Below are 17670 nucleotides of genomic sequence, written 5' to 3'. Positions count from 1 at the left end.
CTACCTGCAGCATACCTGCACCACAAACATCGTATAAAGCAAGATATCAACATGCGTGTTTTAGCTGTTTCTCTCTGTGTTGATTGGTTTGGCAGCTTTCCTGGCCAGAATATATGCAAATATATTCCTCTGCTTAACCAAAAGTTGTGTAGATACACTGCTTGCAGTCTTGGCCTACATGCCAATATGAACTGTAGATACAGATGAGACGCACGACTCATCTCTGTTGTAACAGTACCCTTCCTTTAAGTGAGTCCCTCACATCCCTTTTTTGAAATTAAATTTTAGAAATGGGTCGAGAGAACAATGGACACACAGTCAAAAACAGAAAAAAAAGTTCAGAATACTGAGAAACTTGAAGCACTTGCAGAAATAAGGAAACAGCATCTTTTCATGTTTTATTTTTCACTTGTGAAAATATATATAATATATATTACACATACAGAAGAGTCCCACCGCTCGGGTGTTAGAGAAAGCGAACAGAAAGGCACGTACCAGGGGAGGTCTTTTCATAAAGTTTTCAGTGAAACCAACATTCAGGGCACGGCAATTGAGAATAAAAGCAACGAAAGCACAGGAAGCCTGTGTCCACGACTCTGAAGAGCTAAATTAGAGACAACTCCAGGTCTGCTGAGAATGGAGGTCATCTCTGGAGAAAGGACGGCTTCTACTTAATAGGCCTGTCAGAGCAGCAGAGGATGTACTGAGGTCTGGACAAAGACACCAGGGGCAAAGTGAAAGCCAGCGCTTAACTTGACAGCTAGTCTGTTCTTGTCCCCTTTCTCTTTCAGACCTGAGGCCCTGGCTGACCCGAAGAGGCAAATAATAGGGCCAACTCGGTTTGTGCAGAATTACGGTCAGCTACAAGACAGAATTTTGTAACAGACTAAATATTTTAGAAGCTTGTAAACACTGTGCTGATGCTGTGCGGGGGCGGGGTGGGGGGCGGACATAAAAAGGAACATTTGCTATTTCTCTTGGAGGAAAGAAAGTTACAGGCATAGGTCTTTGGCTTGCCCCAGGTGTATCCCCATCCTGACATTTATCCAAGATGGTAGGATTTGAGACGCGATTCATGAGATGATTGGATTCCTCCCACCATACTCCAGCACAGGAGCCTACTAGGATTTGGAGCAGCTGGAGCAGCTGACAACCCTGGGCGATGTGAGATGCGGCTTCACAATGTCAGGCTGAATGGACTCCATCAGGTCACACTCATTGGCAAGTATGTGTTTCACCAGGCATCTGGAGGCCTCATCGATGTTGATATTTTCCTAAGGGGAGAAAACAGCTTTTAGTATTCAGTATTCTAGAATAACACCAGAGCAGAGATTTATATGAAACAAAGGGCAGTATTTAAATATCTCTTTCTAAACCCTGTCCCATGCATCCTCTTTCTATTCCCCTCCCTCTCGTTTATTCCTTCTAAGAACTTTACATTTCAGTCTCTCACAAAAGTAAATATATGGATTTGTTTTGTAAATATTCATTAGCACGTTTTTGATCATTCAAGCTCCACCCTGAGTTCACTTGCTATGAAAGCTTTTGGTAACTTATCGAGTTCCACAAACAACAAACCTCTCCCATTGAACAGAGCCTTAATAAAAATTCCTCTGAGGGTTTCTAAATCTAAAACAAGGTGAAGTTCTGGTTGTTTTTTTGTTTGTTTGTGATGTTGTTGTTGTTCTTACTGGTTTTTATACCAGAATTCATTCACACCCCCAAATCAGTGGCTTAAAGCAACAAAGTCCTAATTGTCACTCATCCTACATGCATCATGGGATACCTGACTTCTCCACCATCAACCTAGGCCAAGAGAATTCCATCTCTATGCTTGCCATGCTTGCATAAGCAGGGAGAACAGGCATGGTGAATTGAGCACTGGCTCTTATTGCTTCTGGAGAAAAGTGAAAGGGAGACACAGCGTTTATCCTCCCATTTCATTGTCCCATGAAAGTCACGTGTTCATGCCCAACTTCAGAGCGGCTGGAGCACTGCAGTCCTTCCATTGGACTGGAAGCTGGAGAGCCAGAATTCATGTCCCTGGGCTTCCTTTTCCTCATCTATGTGACAGTCTTGTGATAATGCACATGCTGTGTGCTCAGTCACAAATATCAAATGTGGGATATCATATCTGTTCACAGGTAAGACAAATTTAGAGAGATTAAGAGACTCCTCCCAGTGCCAAGATCATACAGCAGAAGGGTTTGAGGGCCAGAATTCACAACCAGATGTTGCTGACACCAAAGCCTGACTCTTACCAAGTTTTATTCCTTTTTCAACTTTTCAAAATCAAGAGCAATAACAAAAGTTCTTACTACAATGTTAGGACCAGTGGGTGCAAAATAAATCTTAGATTCTTTCTCTTTCATAAAGCAAGTTTTAAGCATTAAAAAGCGCCCTCCTAGATAAGCAATATAAGTTAGATTTGACAGTAGTATTTTTTAAACCTCCACTCCTATATTAACTTGTCAGTAAAATAGGGTTCTTTCATTTTAATGTATAAATTAGCAAAATCTACTAATGAAGACAGTGAAGTGTGGACAAATGAATGAAAATCCACCAACCTCATAAGAAAAACAGCTAAAACTTAAGCCAAATTAGTGGCAGCCTAGCAGGGTCATTTTAGTAAAAGACAAGATGATGCCAGTGAAACTGTGACTTTTAACACATTAGCTGGGGTCAAGACTAGGATGTGAGATTATGGAGGATGGGGCTCTAGACTAAGGAAACCATCAGAGCCAAGGAGTGGCTGTGCCTACTTTTAGACTGTACATGGCAACAGGGTAGCAATTCATGATGACTCACAGTCATTCAATCTAAATTATTTAGATTCCTCCTAAGTACGAGGCATACAAAGACAACACTAAAGTCTGTCCTTGCGAGAACTTATACTAGCAAGGTAAACAGCAAAGATATAATAAGGTTGAAAAGGGCATCTGGAACCTGACTACTATGAGCCCTGAATGAGAACTTGGCCAGACAGAGCCACTGAGATTTCTTTGCAAGTGAAGTGTCAAAAAACAATTCAATACAAATCCATTACTAGACAAAACTATATGGACCCTTGGGTGGTGGTGGTTTAGTCACCAAGTCATGTCCAACTCTTATAGCCCTATTAACTGTAGCCCACCAGGCTTCTATATCGATGGAATTCTCCAGGCAAGAATACCGAAGTGGGTTACCATTTCCTTCTCCAGGGGATCTTCCTGACCGAGGGATCAAACCCATGTCTCCTGTATTGGCAGGTGGATTTTTTACCAGTAAGCCATCAGGGAAGCCCTGGACCCTTAGTGCTTTCTTTAATTACTTAATTCATCAGTGAGACCTTGGGAAATACTTATTATGTGTACCATGGTTGCCACGGCACATCTATTTCAGATTGGAACCTATCAGAGGAAGCCAGGTAGAGGAGCAAGCACTATACTGACCACATGCATTCTGCAAAAGAGCACAGGGTATAGTACAAATAGCACAAGCCTGAAGCCAAACTTATCGCAGCTCCCTTTCTGGTGGTGTGACCTTGGGAAAACTGTTTCAACCACTCCCCACCTTAGTTTCCTCATCTGTAAAGGGAATCTACTTTACAGATGATTGTAAATTAACACATGTTAATACTCACAACATGCAAGACACTTAGAACAGTGAAGAGGACATAGCATACATTTAATAAATGCTATCTACAGCTCAGTTCAGTCACTCAGTCGTGTCCAACTCTTTGTGACCCCATGGACTGCAGCACATCAGGCTTCCCTGTCCATCACCAACTCCCAGAGAGTACTCAAACTCATGTCCATCAAGTCGGTGATGGACTTGAGTTTGGCATCAGTCCTTCCAATGAATATTCAGGACTGATTTCCTTTACAATGCACTGGTTTGATCTCCATACAGTCCAAAGGACTCTCAAGAGGCTTCTCCAACACTACAGTTCAAAAGCATCAATTCTTTGGTGCTCAGCTTTCTTTATAGTCCAATTCTCACATCCATACATGACTACTGGAAAAACCATAGCTTTGACAAGACAAATCTTTGTTGGCAAAGTAATGTCTTCACTTTTTAATATGCTGCCTAGGTTGGCCATAGCTTTTCTTCCAAGGAGCAGTTCAATTCAGTTCAGTTGCTCAGTCATGTCTGACTCTTTGGGATGCCATGGACTGCAGCACACCAGGTTTCCCTGTCCATCACCAACTCCTGGAGCCTACTCAAACTCATGTCCATTAAGTCAGTGATGCCATCCAACCATCTCATCCTCTGTCATCCCCTTCTCCTCCTGTCTTCAATTTTTCCCAGCATCAGTATCTTTTCCAATGAGTTGGTTCTTCGCATCAGGTGGCCAGAGTATTGGAGTTTCAGCTTCAGCATCAGTCCTTCCAATGAATATTCAGGATTGATTTCCTTTAGGACAGACTGGTTGGATTTCCTTGCAGTCCAAGGGACTCACAAGAGTCTTCTCCAACACCCCAGTTTAAAAGCATCAATTCTTCAGTGCTCAGCTTTCTTTATAGTCCAACTCTCACATCCATACATGACCACTGGAAAAACCATAGCTTTGATGAGATGGACCTTTGTTGGTGAAGTAATGTCTGTGCTTTTCAATATGCTGTCTAGGCTGGTTATAACTTTTCTTCCAAGGAGCAAGTGTCTTTTTATTTTATGGCTGCAGTCACTATCTGCAGGGATTGTGGAGCCAAAAAAATAAATAAATAAAGTCTGTCACTATTTCCATTCATTGTTTCCCCATCTATTTGCCATGAAGTGATGGGACCAGATGCCATGATCTTCGTTTTCTGAATGTTGAGTTTCAAGCCAACTTTTTCACTCTGCTCTTCAACTTTCATCAATACGCTTTCTCTTCACTTTCTGCCATAAGGGTGATGTCATCTGCATATCTGAGGTTACTGATATTTCTCCCAGAAATCTTGATTCTAGCTTGTGCTTCATCCAGCCCAGCAATTCTCATGATGTACTCTGCATATAAGTTAAATAAGCAGGGTGACAATATATAGCCTTGACATACTCCTTTCTAATTTGGAACCAGTCTGTTGTTCCATGTCCAGTTCTAATTGTCGCTTCCTGACCTGCATACAGATTTCTCAGGAGGCAGATAAGGTGGTCTGGTATTCCCATCTCTTGAAGAATTTTCCACAGTTTGTTGTGATCTAAACAGTGGAAGGTTTTGGCATAACTGATAAAGCAGCAGTAGATGTTTTTCTGGAATTCTTTTGCTTTTTCAGTGATCCAGTGGTTTTTGGCAATTTGATCTCTGGTTCCTCTACCTTTTCTAAAACCAGCTTGAACATCTGAAAGTTCATGGTTCACGTACCGTTGAAGCCTGGCTTGGAGAATTTTGAGCATTAGTTTACTAGCGTGTGAGATGAGTGCAATTGTGCGGTAGTTTGAACATTCTTTGTCATTGCCCTTCTTTGTGATTGGAATGAAAACCAACCTTTTCCAGTCCTGTGGCCACTGCTGAGTTTTAGAAATTTGCTGGCATATTGAGTGCAGCACTTTCACAGCATCATCTTTTAGGATTTGAAATAGCTCAACTGGAATTCCATCACCTCCACTGGCTTTATTTGTAGTGATGCTTCCTAAGGCCCACTTGACTTCTCATTCCAGGATGTCTGGCTCTAGGTGGGTTATCACACCATCGTGGTTTTCTGCGTCATGAAGATCTTTTTTGTAGAGTTCTGTGTATTCTTGCCATCTCCTCGAAATATCTTCTGCTTCTGTTAGGTCCATACCATTTCTGTCCTTTATTGTGCTCATCTTTGCATGAAATGTTCCCTTGGTATCTCTAATTTTCTTGAAGAGATCTCCAGTCTTTCCAATTCTATTGTTTTCCTCTATTTCTTTGCACTGATCACTGAGGAAGGCTTCCTTATCTCTCCTTGCTATTCTTTGGAACTCTGCATTCAGATGGGTGAAAGTGAAAGTGAAGTTGCCCAGTCGTATCCGACTCTTTGTGACCCCATGAACTATACAGTCCATGGAATTCTCCAGGCCAGAATACTGGAGTGGGTAGCCTTTCCCTTCTCCACGGGATCTTCCCAACCCAGGGATCAAACCCAGGTCTCCTGCATTGTGGACAAATTCACATGGGTATATCTTTTCTTTTCTCCTTTGCCTTTAGCTTCTCTTCTTTTCTCAGCTATTTATCTACATATTCTCCTCATTTAATCATCAGGAGAACATGATAATGTGTGTATTCTATTCCTTTACTTTGCAGCTCAGGAAATTGAGATTGAGACGGGGTCGGTGGCTGGCCCAGAGCCAGATGTGAGTCTAAGGAGAACAGTAAACACTAATATTTGCCGTGATCTCTACAATACACTAACTGCAAAAAGGCAACATGTATGTGTTTAGGGCACAGCCTTATCTCAAGTCCCCGTAAGTATTTTCCCCAAATAAATAAAGAAGCGCAGTATAAGCAGGGCATGCATTTCCAGCCTTAAAAGGTTAAGAAGTTGTGTCGGGGCCTCAGGCCAGGCTGCTCTGCACGGCTGCCTGTCTGTCTTTCTGTTCACTCTTGAAGTCACAGCCAACGTCTAGACTAGCAGAAGGAAGAGCAATACAGAACTCACTTCCCTCTCCCTCTCCGGTGAAACATGAGCATGAACAATCAAACCCTGCCTGATAAAACTATAGGTTTGGACCTTTGGGGCAATTATATTGTGATATAACTGACTGTGCTTCTTGGCAGCCAAGTAGACACAGCCAGGCCCACATTTTCTAGGTGATTGTTGAGAATCAGCTGTTGGTTTAAGTGCAAAATACTACGTGGGAATTTTTATTGACATTTCTTCTAGAGAGTTTTAACAACACTTGCAGGAGCATCTTTTGCAGTAAAGGTAATTTATCCATCCTAAGACTTCCAAGACACATACACTTAGACTGAATCTGGCTGTGATTTCTTTACATATTTGCAGTATGACAAGGTGGTCTATTGTGCTGACTACTTTAGGTTGATGTGTGCTCATCTTCACATCTCTGCTCAGCATCTTTACATTTATATCAATACGCTTGCCTCGAGAAGTAGCCTTAAAATGCCCAACAAAGCATTTCAGTAAAAAAAAAAAATGGTGGTAACTACCATAGTATTACTGAGTGTCCACACTGTGCTGGGCATATAGCAGATGCTTTACTTATGGACACATTGTTCACATCCAATCCTTACAAAAATCTATTAAAGAACTAACAGCCATATTTTAAAGGTAAGGAAACTTCAACCTTTACCAAGGTTAAGTAACTTAACTGGAACAGAGTAAGAGCTTGGTCAATGTGTCATTCCAACCAAATAGGCCTAACTCCATTTTCTATCCTGCTCCCATATATGACATGACCTTATCTCAAAGATTAGAACAGATATTAAAGTAGTTTTATTTCTAAATCAGCAGTATGCAATCCTGGCTGCATATTCATTCAGCAAGTTCAAGAAAATTTGTTGCCAGGGCCCTCCTTCCAGACATCGGTCTGGGATGAGGCCCAGCATGGGTATTTTTTTTGTTTTTAAGATTTTCCACTTCTTTGAAATGTGCCTTCAGATTTCAGACACACTCATATCATTAAGAGACATATACCATATCATTAAGAATGTCTTTAAAGATGCTCCTTTCATTTCAATCGTGAACTCTCTGGAAATAACATTAAGTGCAGCGATTTTAAGCTGCAGTGATTTTGATCTTCCCAGAGAGAAAGGCATATAAATCTAACTATCTGAGGTCTTGGGTACGTGTCAGTTTTTTTAATTAGCTCTTTAGAACATCTGTCTGGTGGCAAATTATTTAATCTCTGACCCCCCCGGTGCCAGAGAGCAAAAACATCCTAGCAGAAAACCTTCACTTCTGCCTCGTTAGAAGCTGGCAGAGAATTCATCCTCCTCTAATCTTTCCAAATACATCACCCTCCAACACACCAAGTGTACCAGGCACTCTGAGGTTAGGGTACTAAATTCCTCAGCTCCGTGAAATTTTAATTAGAGCAGATGGCCCACCAGATAATAATGCCAGTGCAAGAAGTCTTACGCAGAACAAGTGCTTTGAAAATACTTTCTCTAAGAAGATCCAGTGCTTGTTTATGGAGTGCATAGGTGCCAAACTCTCTGCGAGCTCTCATTGACTGTAGGTCCAGTCTAATGGGGGGCAAGCACAATGGACACCCATATTTCCATGTGTACAGCATGTTTTCTTCCCTCACCCCCCAGATCACTCCTCCATTCCTTTGGGCAACTACTTCCTCCCTTTGGCAGTCATGAGCTTCTCCTGAGACTCCTCTAAACTGAGCCCTTCATCTCAGATCTTGTTCTCAGAAGCTGGAATTTCATGTAATCTTCACGACAAAGCCGAGATGGGAAGTACTGACGTTATTTGATAGAACAGGAAAGTGAAGTTCGGAGCGGCTAAAATGACATAGTCAAGGTCTCAGAGACAGTAAGAGGCAAACTCTGGCTTCCAATCCAATCCTCAAAGGTTCTATATCTTCTCTTCTCCTCATGGATGTCTTATAGTTCCCGGCCAACAGTGTGTAAGGGCCCAAGCGAGGGTCTATCTCAATCCAAAGCCCATAGTTTTGCATTTTGCCACATGTTCTCAATGAAAGGAAGACAGATCTGAAAGTTATCAGACTTTAGTCTACCTAATAGGCACTGGGAAGGATGGGTGGAGTCATATTGTCACTGATTTCAACACAGGACAGAGTCCCATTGTCATTATGGACATATGGAGGAAAAGAGTGTTCACAGATAAGATCAGCTCCAAAGACCATGTCCCTCTGACAATAACTCCTCTATCCCCACCGTCACCCAAGTTCAGCCCCTGTCCCTCACGCACTAGATGTAAAAGTCCATCTCACACCCTCTTTCTCCCCACTTTCCTACAGTCCCAGGGCCTCCTACCTTACAGCCCTTTCTCCTTATCTCCCTCTCATCCCTCTCCCAGCACCTAGAGCTCCGCTCCAGCCATGGAGCATCTCCAAGTTTATAGAGAACCACCCAATATTAGAGAGAGGGAAATTAGACATCACTAATTCAGCTGATGCACTAAGTCAGCCTGACTTTGATGCATTAGGAAATTAAGGCCACAGAGGAGGGAAGAGACGTGCCTGGCATCACACAGGCTACCTCTTAGTTCTCCAAGTAGCGCTACTGGTGAAAAATCCACCTGCCAATGCAAGAGACATAAGAGACAAGGGTTTGATCCCTGGATTGGGAAGATTTCCTGAAATGGCACCCCACTCCAGTATTCTTAAAAATTCCATGGGCACAGGAGCCTGGTGGGCTGGCTACAGTCCAAGGGCTTGCAAAGAGTCAGACAGGACTGAGCAAACAAGCTCTTAGCTTGCACAGTAGTAAAGAATTTGCCTGCCAAGCAGGAAACACAAGTTCAATCCCTAGGGCAGGAAGATGCCCTGGAGAAGGAAATGACAACCCACTCCGGTATTCTTGCCTGGAGAATCCCATGGACAGAGGAGCCTGGCGGGTTACAGTCCATGGGCTCACAGAGTCGGACATTTCTACCATGATTAAAGGCTTCCATCCTGACATCTCTATGTGCCAAGTCAGAGGACTGAGATTAGAACATTGCTGTCCCAGGAAGTAACGGAAAGAGAATGAGGCTTGGAGTCAAACTTGGAAACTCGGTTGCCATTTACTTCAGGGCCAAGGGAAAGTCCACACCCTGAGCCTGCTTTGCTTAGTCTGTAAAATGAGGCTAATGAAAACTATAGTGCATAAGGTCCCTGTTAGATTAAATGATACACACAGACGAAGCCCCAGACATCACATATATGCCCTTGGACGAATACATGCTCCGCTTTTGAATCTGCCTCTCTTCACCTTCTCCCTTTAAGTCATTCTTCAGGGATCACTTTTCATAAGAAGTTGCCTCTCACTCCCCCAGGCTGAGACAAGTGCCCCTCTATGTGGGCACCTATCGCTAGTCAATATGATGGCTGGTTTGTCTGTATTTTCAGAGCACAGGAGGCTCCTGGGCGCTTATTGCTGTAGCCTAGTGTCCAGCACAGTACCTGCAAGTAGCAGGCACTTGGAAGATACTGCGGAAGTGAACGAACGAATGAATGCGTGACCTAATCAAGGAGGCCCTCAGAACAGCAACAAGTTCAGGTTTCAACCTGAAGACAGTTTCAGATGTGAGTTATTTCTGCAGGGGGTAAAAAGGAAAACATATGCACAACAGAATTTACTTCACAAGCCAAACTGCCTGTTCTTATCTTGTGTTCCAGCTATGATTTGACACAATTCTTTTTAGGTAAAATGAAGGAAGACTGACTGAACCAGTTAATAAAAATTGAGCTGAACTGCTAAAGGCTTTGCAGTCGAGTGGACCTATGTCAGAGTACTGACTTTTCTCTTTTAAAAATAACTCTTTATATCTTGTTGCTTCAAAAACTACTTCAGGTGACTACCTATGCTATTTAATAAGTAGGTGAACTTAGACAAATACTCAATTTTTCTGGACCTTAGCTACAATTTAGAGAGAATAACACCCACTTGACAGAATTAGCATGATTAGAAATATCTTGTTGCTACTGCTGCTAAGTTGCTTCAGTGGTGTCCGACTCTGTGCAACCCCATAGATGGCAGCCCACCAGGCTCCCCCATCCCTGGGATTCTCCAGGCAAGAATACTGGAGTGCATTGCCATTTCCTTCTCCAAGGCAGGAAAGCGAAAAGTGAAAGTGAAGTTGCTCAGTTGTGTCCAACCCTTAGCGACCCCATGGAGTGCCGCCTACCAGGCTCCTCCATCCATGGGATTTTCCAGGCAAGAGTACTGGAGTGGGGTACCATTGCCTTCTCTTTGGGGCAAAAAGTAGAAGGTGGGGAACATTATGTATTTTAATGACTCTATATTATACATAATTATTTTAATATCATCTTCTCTTAAGAACTTTTATGAAACTGAATGGGAGGTCAGTTCTAGCTGAAGAATTTATTTAGTTTTATCTTTTCTTTACACGTGCTCCTTTTATCCGGCCCTTAACTCACTTTTTAGTAGAAGAGTTTGAAATCTTTACTTTTTCAGAAAGTATTATTGGAATGAAAAGTTGAGAGGTGAGAAAACTGACATGTTGTAATGTTGAGAATGATGTTGTGTTTGCAGGCCAAACTGAGGACTTAAACCCAGGACTTAGCCTCTTGATAGCTCTGAGCGACTGTTCTGAAGACGAAAAGAAGAAGCCTGGATACATAGGAGGTTTTGCAACAATAATCAGGTAGTCAGAACATCAAAAAATTACTGTTAACGAAGAAAAACCAGATATCGCAAGTGAAGGAATTTAGCATTTTTCTATGTATGGGAAAATGCAAGGGTCTGGGCTCAATGAAATTATTCCTTTGATATGCACATCAGCTGTCTGGGGCCAATATCCTGGGCTTTTTCATCCTGAGTGTCCTCAAGGATGGCTGCAGGAGCTGACTGCTAAATGGAGGGCATCCTGTTTCTGCCCTGAGATCCCTCAGGGCTCACTGTGCAGGTGGCTGTAATGTGATGGTTCGATGGCTGCAACATCCTTTGCTTAAAATAATGTCCTCTTATAGAAAACATATAGAAACAAGTGAAAACACACAGAAACAAGTGTGTGCGTGCTACGTCGCTTCAGTCCTGTCCGACTCTTTGTGACCCTATGGACTATAGCCCTCCAGGCTCCTTTGTCCATGAGATTCTCAAGGGAAGAATACTGGAGTGGGTTGCCATGCTCTCCTCCAGCGGGGCACAGAGGAGCTTTTAAACATCCTCTGTTTAGAATAATACTCTCTTGGGTGAAAACATATAGAGAAAAGAACTATGAGTAAAAGTGAATGTGTGGATAAAACTAAATAAATCCATCTTTCTATCACCTTTTTATATTAGGAAGGTCATGATGCTAGCTAGCTACCAGAACTGTGGCTCCAACCCTAGAAGCTATGTCTACTCTTTGCCACTAACCCCTGATGTCTAACTCCTAAATTCCTCAGTCAGATATCAAGTCATTCTTAGCCTGGGCAACCTCTCTGAGGCAGTACTTTGCATGTGCTATATAATTTTTTCTCTTCCTGATATGGAATAACATTATCCTTTTCTTCCTTCTATACACTTGTAATAGGAAAAAAAAAAGAGAGGTGATACATCAATTTGAAGTTCCTATCATGTAATATTGAAAGATCATGTAACTAAATGAAATAATTCATTTTTCAGCAAATAATCATTGAGCACTCTTCAGGGACCAAGCACTATTCATCAAAGTCTACACTCTGTGCTTTCTTACACTGTGGAGTCAGCCAGGCTGCGACTATCTCATTAGCTCAGGCCTCTTCCGCCCCTGCTTTGAGATGAGGACAGTGATACGCTCCTTTCTCACAATCAGATTCTGACATTTCAGCCTGAGTCAGCACTGTGTAATCACCTCTCTTCTCTGATCATAGGCCTTCGTTTTTTTCCCATGGCAAGCATCCTCCATGTTCCTGCCAGATTGTCTCCTGACCATTCTCATCAACATGTAGTGATGGTCATGCCTCAATCCCATTCCCAGCTCAAAAACTCTGGGTTGGCTCCCATTGCCTGCTCAGAATCAGTGCAGACCCTGATACTTGACCCTTGACACTTGACCCTTGAGGGCCAGCCAGCTCGGCCACGACTTGACTCTGCTGTCTCCTCTCCTCTGGTTCTCCTCACTTGGCTAAGTTCCAGCTGAGCTAAGCCATAGGCCCTTCCCTCCATGTGTTTTGCTTGGGTTATTCTTATTCCGTCTGTATCTGCCAAACATAGTTCATTTGGAAGAATATAGCTGCTGGTGTCTACTTGATTCACAAGGATTCCATTGCGTTCTGCTTTGAATTTTTGGGTGAAATTCAAGTACGTTACCCAGTTTTAGAATCTTTTAGTTATTTTCAATGTTTATTACTTGTGCATGTATTTATTGAAGAGGAGCAGTGTGGTAGAAAGACTCAGAACTATACTAGCTCTGTCAGTGCTAGCTGGGTAATCTCAGAGAAGTCACCATAACCTCACTCTCCTCATTCTGTGCCTCAATTACTTTACCTGTAATCTGGGATTAAAATAATGACAGTTTTGCAAGGTTGTTGTGAATGTGTAAAAGATGAGATGAGATATTTGAAAGAATGCAGCAATAGTTTAGGCATGCAAGAGCCCCTGAGAAGAAAATACAACACTTTGGAAATAATCCAACGTTGCATAATAAGTTTTATATGAGAATGTTTGAAGGGACAAACATACTTCTTTGTCAGAGTAAGCTATCTTAAAGCAGGTTTTGCAGTTTTGTAAGGTGATACAGGGGGAAAAAAGCAATTTTTTAAACTTAACATGCCCAAATAATTTTAGGCATGTTAAGTTTAAAATAATTCATAATGTTTCTTTATCACAGGATTTCTCAGGCAGATTCAGGTTGGGAGGGGAGGCTTAGAAAGAAACGAGCTGTTCCCCTTCTCCCCTTCTATCTCCAAGCAGAGAATGAGTATGCAGGATTCTGTGAACTTATCTGATCACAGAACACTGATATCATGCTCTGTCTCACAGGACTGCTGTTCCTCTTTGCACAATTTGGCAACCTTTGCCTGAGAGCAGTGGTAGAATAAATGGGAGTGGCTGTGGATGGCCTCTGCAGGGCTGGGTGGATAGAGACCCGATTAACCCGATTAACAGGATAGATTAACCGATTTTGTTATACTGATGGCTTTTTTAACCCTTTGCTAGGTAGTGCTACCTCCATTTTTGCCTTTTTCCATTTTTCTGAGCCTTACCTGAAAAGAAGTACATGCTTTTGTTTGTTTGTTATTTGTTTTTATTTGACTGGGCCAGTTCTTAGTTGCAACACTCCAGTATCTTTAATTGTGGCACGCAAACCCTTAGTTGCAGCATGTGGGATCTAGTTCCCTGACCAGGAATCGAACCCAGGCTCCTTGCATTGGAGTGTGGAGTCTTAGCCAATGGACCATTATGGAAATTCTGACGTGTTTTCTTTTGCTTGTTTGTTTTTACTTTTTGTTTTAATATGACTTTAACAGAGGAGGGTGAGATCACACTAGTAACAAAATTGTAAGCCATGGGCCTGGTTTGGAATGATGAGATACTGAGATTATTCCCTCTGGTGAGTCTTCTCCGACCAGTGCCTCACCCCACCCTGAGCAAGGTAGGGCTGGGTAGTTCTCTTAGGTGCATCCATGCTGCTGCTGCTGCTGCTAAGTCGCTTCAGTCGTGTCCGACCCTGTGCGACCCCATAAACGGCAGCCCACCAGGCTCCCCTGTCCCTGGGATTCTCCAGGAAAGTACACTGGAGTGGGTTGCCATTTCCTTCTCCAATGCATGAAAGTGAAAAGTGAAAGTGAAGGCGCTTAGTCGTGAAGGCGCTTAGTCGTGAAGGCGCTTAGTCCTGTCGACTCTTAGCAACCCCATGGACTGCAGCCCACCAGGCTCCTCCGTCCACGGGATTTTCCAGGCAAGAGTACTGGAGTGGGGTGCCAGGTGCATCCATAGCAGTTCCCTATTGAAATTCTAATCATGCACAATTGCAATGACTCCTAGAAATTTACCTTCTCATCAGATAGTAAAATTCTTAGGAGAGAAAGTGGCCCTTTATGCACTTGGGAGTGTTACCAGCACCTTACACAGGGCCTATTGACATGTACGTGCTCAACAAGTATCTTATGAATGGACTGGCCAGGGGAAGGGAAAGAAAAATGGACTGATACCAATTAAAAATCACAAAAAATACTGTGAGCTGCTCTATGATGAAATCTATTATAATGAAGTTCCCCTTAAACTCGGGATAACTTTAGACAAGAGAATTAAGGGCCCAGGGTTCTAGCCTTGATGCTGCTACAAATTAGCTCAGTCATTATAAAAGGATCAAGCCTCCTCTCTGACGTCAGTTTCATCAGGCACAGGAGGAGAGTATTTATACTCTGCCATTTTCCCAAACAGGACTGAAGATGACTCTTGAGACCATCTCGAGCGCTTGACTAGTGTAGTTAAATTCGTAAGAGTCCTAAGAATAATGCTTCCTTAATGGGAAAGATTTCTCAAATTTAAAGTTTAAGTATGAGACGTTCATTTAACCAATCATTACTAGCACGAGTGTGCTCCATCTACATGATTAGCCAGAAGTTTTCGGTTTGCAAAAATCAGAAACTCACTGAATTGCCTAGGTCCTCTGGAGGCTAGCTCCCAGGGGAAACAGAATTGGTAAAAGATTCAGTCCACACCAAGACCCTTAGAAAATGTCTGTAGGCTCTCAAACACCAGCAGGTCAGCTTGTTTTTCTCTGTCCAGCTGTTTTTTCCATATAAAGAGGAAGATAGAAAGGAGTTCCCTGGAGGTCCTGTGATTAAGAACCCCTCTTGAATGCAGATGCAGGGGAATGGGTGTGATCCCTGGTCAGTAACCACAGCCCACAAGCCTTAGGGCAATTAACCTCCCCTCAACCCTTCCCAGCTGGAGAAGCCTGCGTACCTTAACAAAGACCCAGCATAGCCAACAAAAAAAAAAAAAAAAAAAAAAAAAAATGAGGGCGACAGATGCCAGCAGCCTCTGGGCTAATATTCTTGTAGCTCTGTCACTAAAGAGAAAAAGCCTCCTTCCCTCAAACTCAGCTGGAGGAATCTTGGGGGAGAAGGCTGATGAGTTTGGATTCAGTTTCACGTTCACACTTGAGACTAAAGTGACTCTGTGTCCAGGAAAGAAGTGATACTAGGAGTGAGCCCGATTTAGGTCATGTGAGCACTCTGGGCTAATGACTGTGATTTCAGAGAAGGAATACATAGGAGATGGAGACTTACCTATGGACAACCTGTAGGGAGAGCTGAAACGGAACGCTTAGGGTAAAAGCACAAAAAGCATGAAAGAATCACTGCAAATATCAGGAAGCCTTCAGTGGTATTTATTAATACTATATTGTTTTATGGACATTTGCAATCATCCATAGCAATGCAGATATATGCATGAACTTTTTAAACAGATACAAACAATGTATAATTTGTAAAAGAAATAGAAAACTATTTTTCCACAAAGTTATACATTGTCAGATACATATCTAGTGGCATCTGATAACTTCAACATATGCAGAATAAGTGGGAAATTGAGGCTCCCATATTGAACATACAAAAAGAGAAAACAAAGTTTTTCTGACAAGAAGTACCTCTTCAGAAAGGCATAAGTAGTTATTGAATAATTTTTTCTGGAACAAAATAAAAGAGAGAGAACAAAAGAGGCTACTTGGAGCTTAAAACAATCTCAGTTCTGATTTTCTGTTTCTTTTTTTAATAGAAATCTACTGAATTAAATAGGTTCAAAAAGACAATAACTTTTCCAGATAAAGGATGCTTCTGTTTCAAATGTAAACTTTAAAAATATTGACTTTTTTCCTGAGAACCACTTAAGATGTATTACATGCTTTCTTGCATCGTAAAATTTAATTTTTTTTTTTTGCTAATCCTAATAATTCTTTTTTTTTACTTCTTTTTTCCTTCCTCCTCCTGCTGGTATTGTATATATGTAACTATAAGTCTGTATCTAACAAGCCAATTCTATGGGTTGACACTTTATGGATAAATATTACTTAAAAGGGATAGGGTGAAATTCTTTTTAATATATACACATTTCTGATTAGAAAGGAAACAGACCAAATCTTAACACTGAAATCTATTGGTAATTTGATTACAAATCATTTTAATCTTCTGTTTCATAATTCTAGCTGTTTTCTAAGTTCTTCATACAGAATATATATTTTTGAATACTGACATTCAAAAGTGTAGCACAAAGAAAATAAGAGTGATTAATTTTGAACCATGAATAGTGTAGGAAGTCCTAATATCTTTATTTCACCCCTGAATCCCATACAGCAGGAAGGAAAGAGTATATCTATAAATATTTCATGAACTTTAAAACAGAAATAGATGAGAATGAATGGGAAGTTATGTAGGTTTTCCTCACAGATGGAAAACTATCCATAAGACTGAGTCTAGGAAAAAATAAGATCAGGACGCTCAGAAACAGAGATTCTAACTATACAATCACAAGTAACCCAGTGAAGAAGAAAGGAAAAAGGTCTTTAAAACAGACCAGTTTGGCTACAGGAATATCTCAGGTAAGATCAAGTTTAAAAATAACACATACAAAAGATAGAAGAAGGGAAGTGAACTCAGAACAGATTCAAGGGTGGTCTGAATTCATCCAGATTGGGTCAGGAAGCTCAGACCAAGTCTAAGAACATGCCTGGAGAAAGTGCTAAAGACAGAAAAAGCCAGTATTGGAGTTTATTCAGAGCAAAGTAGTATCACAAAGGGGCAGGCTAATGCTTGAAGAATATGGTATGGGACAAATAGATGACACAGAGAAGGCAGAGCTAACACAAAAAAACTAACTCTGTTTTTTTCTGTAATAAAGATTTCAGACTGAATGCTCAGAAGACTGCCTTCTGCATTATGTTTAGTATAATACCCACCATAATGTCCTATGGACGAGGTGGCTGTAGGTTGGAGGCAAAGTGAACTTGGTAAATTTAATTGTCTCAAATGGTGCCTGAGGACTACTAATTATTTGATTACACTAAACAAGAATAGTTTTTCATGTAATGACACAAAGCTCAAACCTCTGATCTTATAAAGAATTAACCTCATTTTTTTAATTAGAAGTTTTGAGGAAGTCATAAAAGGCATACTTAG

The 17670-nt window shown here is 41.6% G+C and overlaps 1 protein-coding gene across 1 annotated transcript in view; it reads right to left on the bottom strand.

Moving 5' to 3' along the window:
• Positions 1-373: 373 nt before the first annotated feature.
• RAB38 (RAB38, member RAS oncogene family) overlaps positions 374-17670 on the bottom strand; it is a 66977-nt gene continuing 49680 nt past the window's right edge. Inside the window, exon 3 of the mRNA XM_006042755.4 lies at positions 374-1274. Coding sequence (XP_006042817.1) covers positions 1122-1274 — 153 coding nt within the window. The 3' untranslated portion in view covers positions 374-1121. The remainder of the gene's footprint in view (positions 1275-17670) is intronic.

This window comes from Bubalus bubalis, chromosome 5 (assembly GCF_019923935.1).
Source record: "Bubalus bubalis isolate 160015118507 breed Murrah chromosome 5, NDDB_SH_1, whole genome shotgun sequence".
NCBI classification, from domain to species: Eukaryota; Metazoa; Chordata; class Mammalia; order Artiodactyla; family Bovidae; genus Bubalus; species Bubalus bubalis.
The sequence above is the reverse complement of the archived record's forward strand: the minus strand, read 5'-3'. Positions and strand labels throughout refer to the sequence as shown.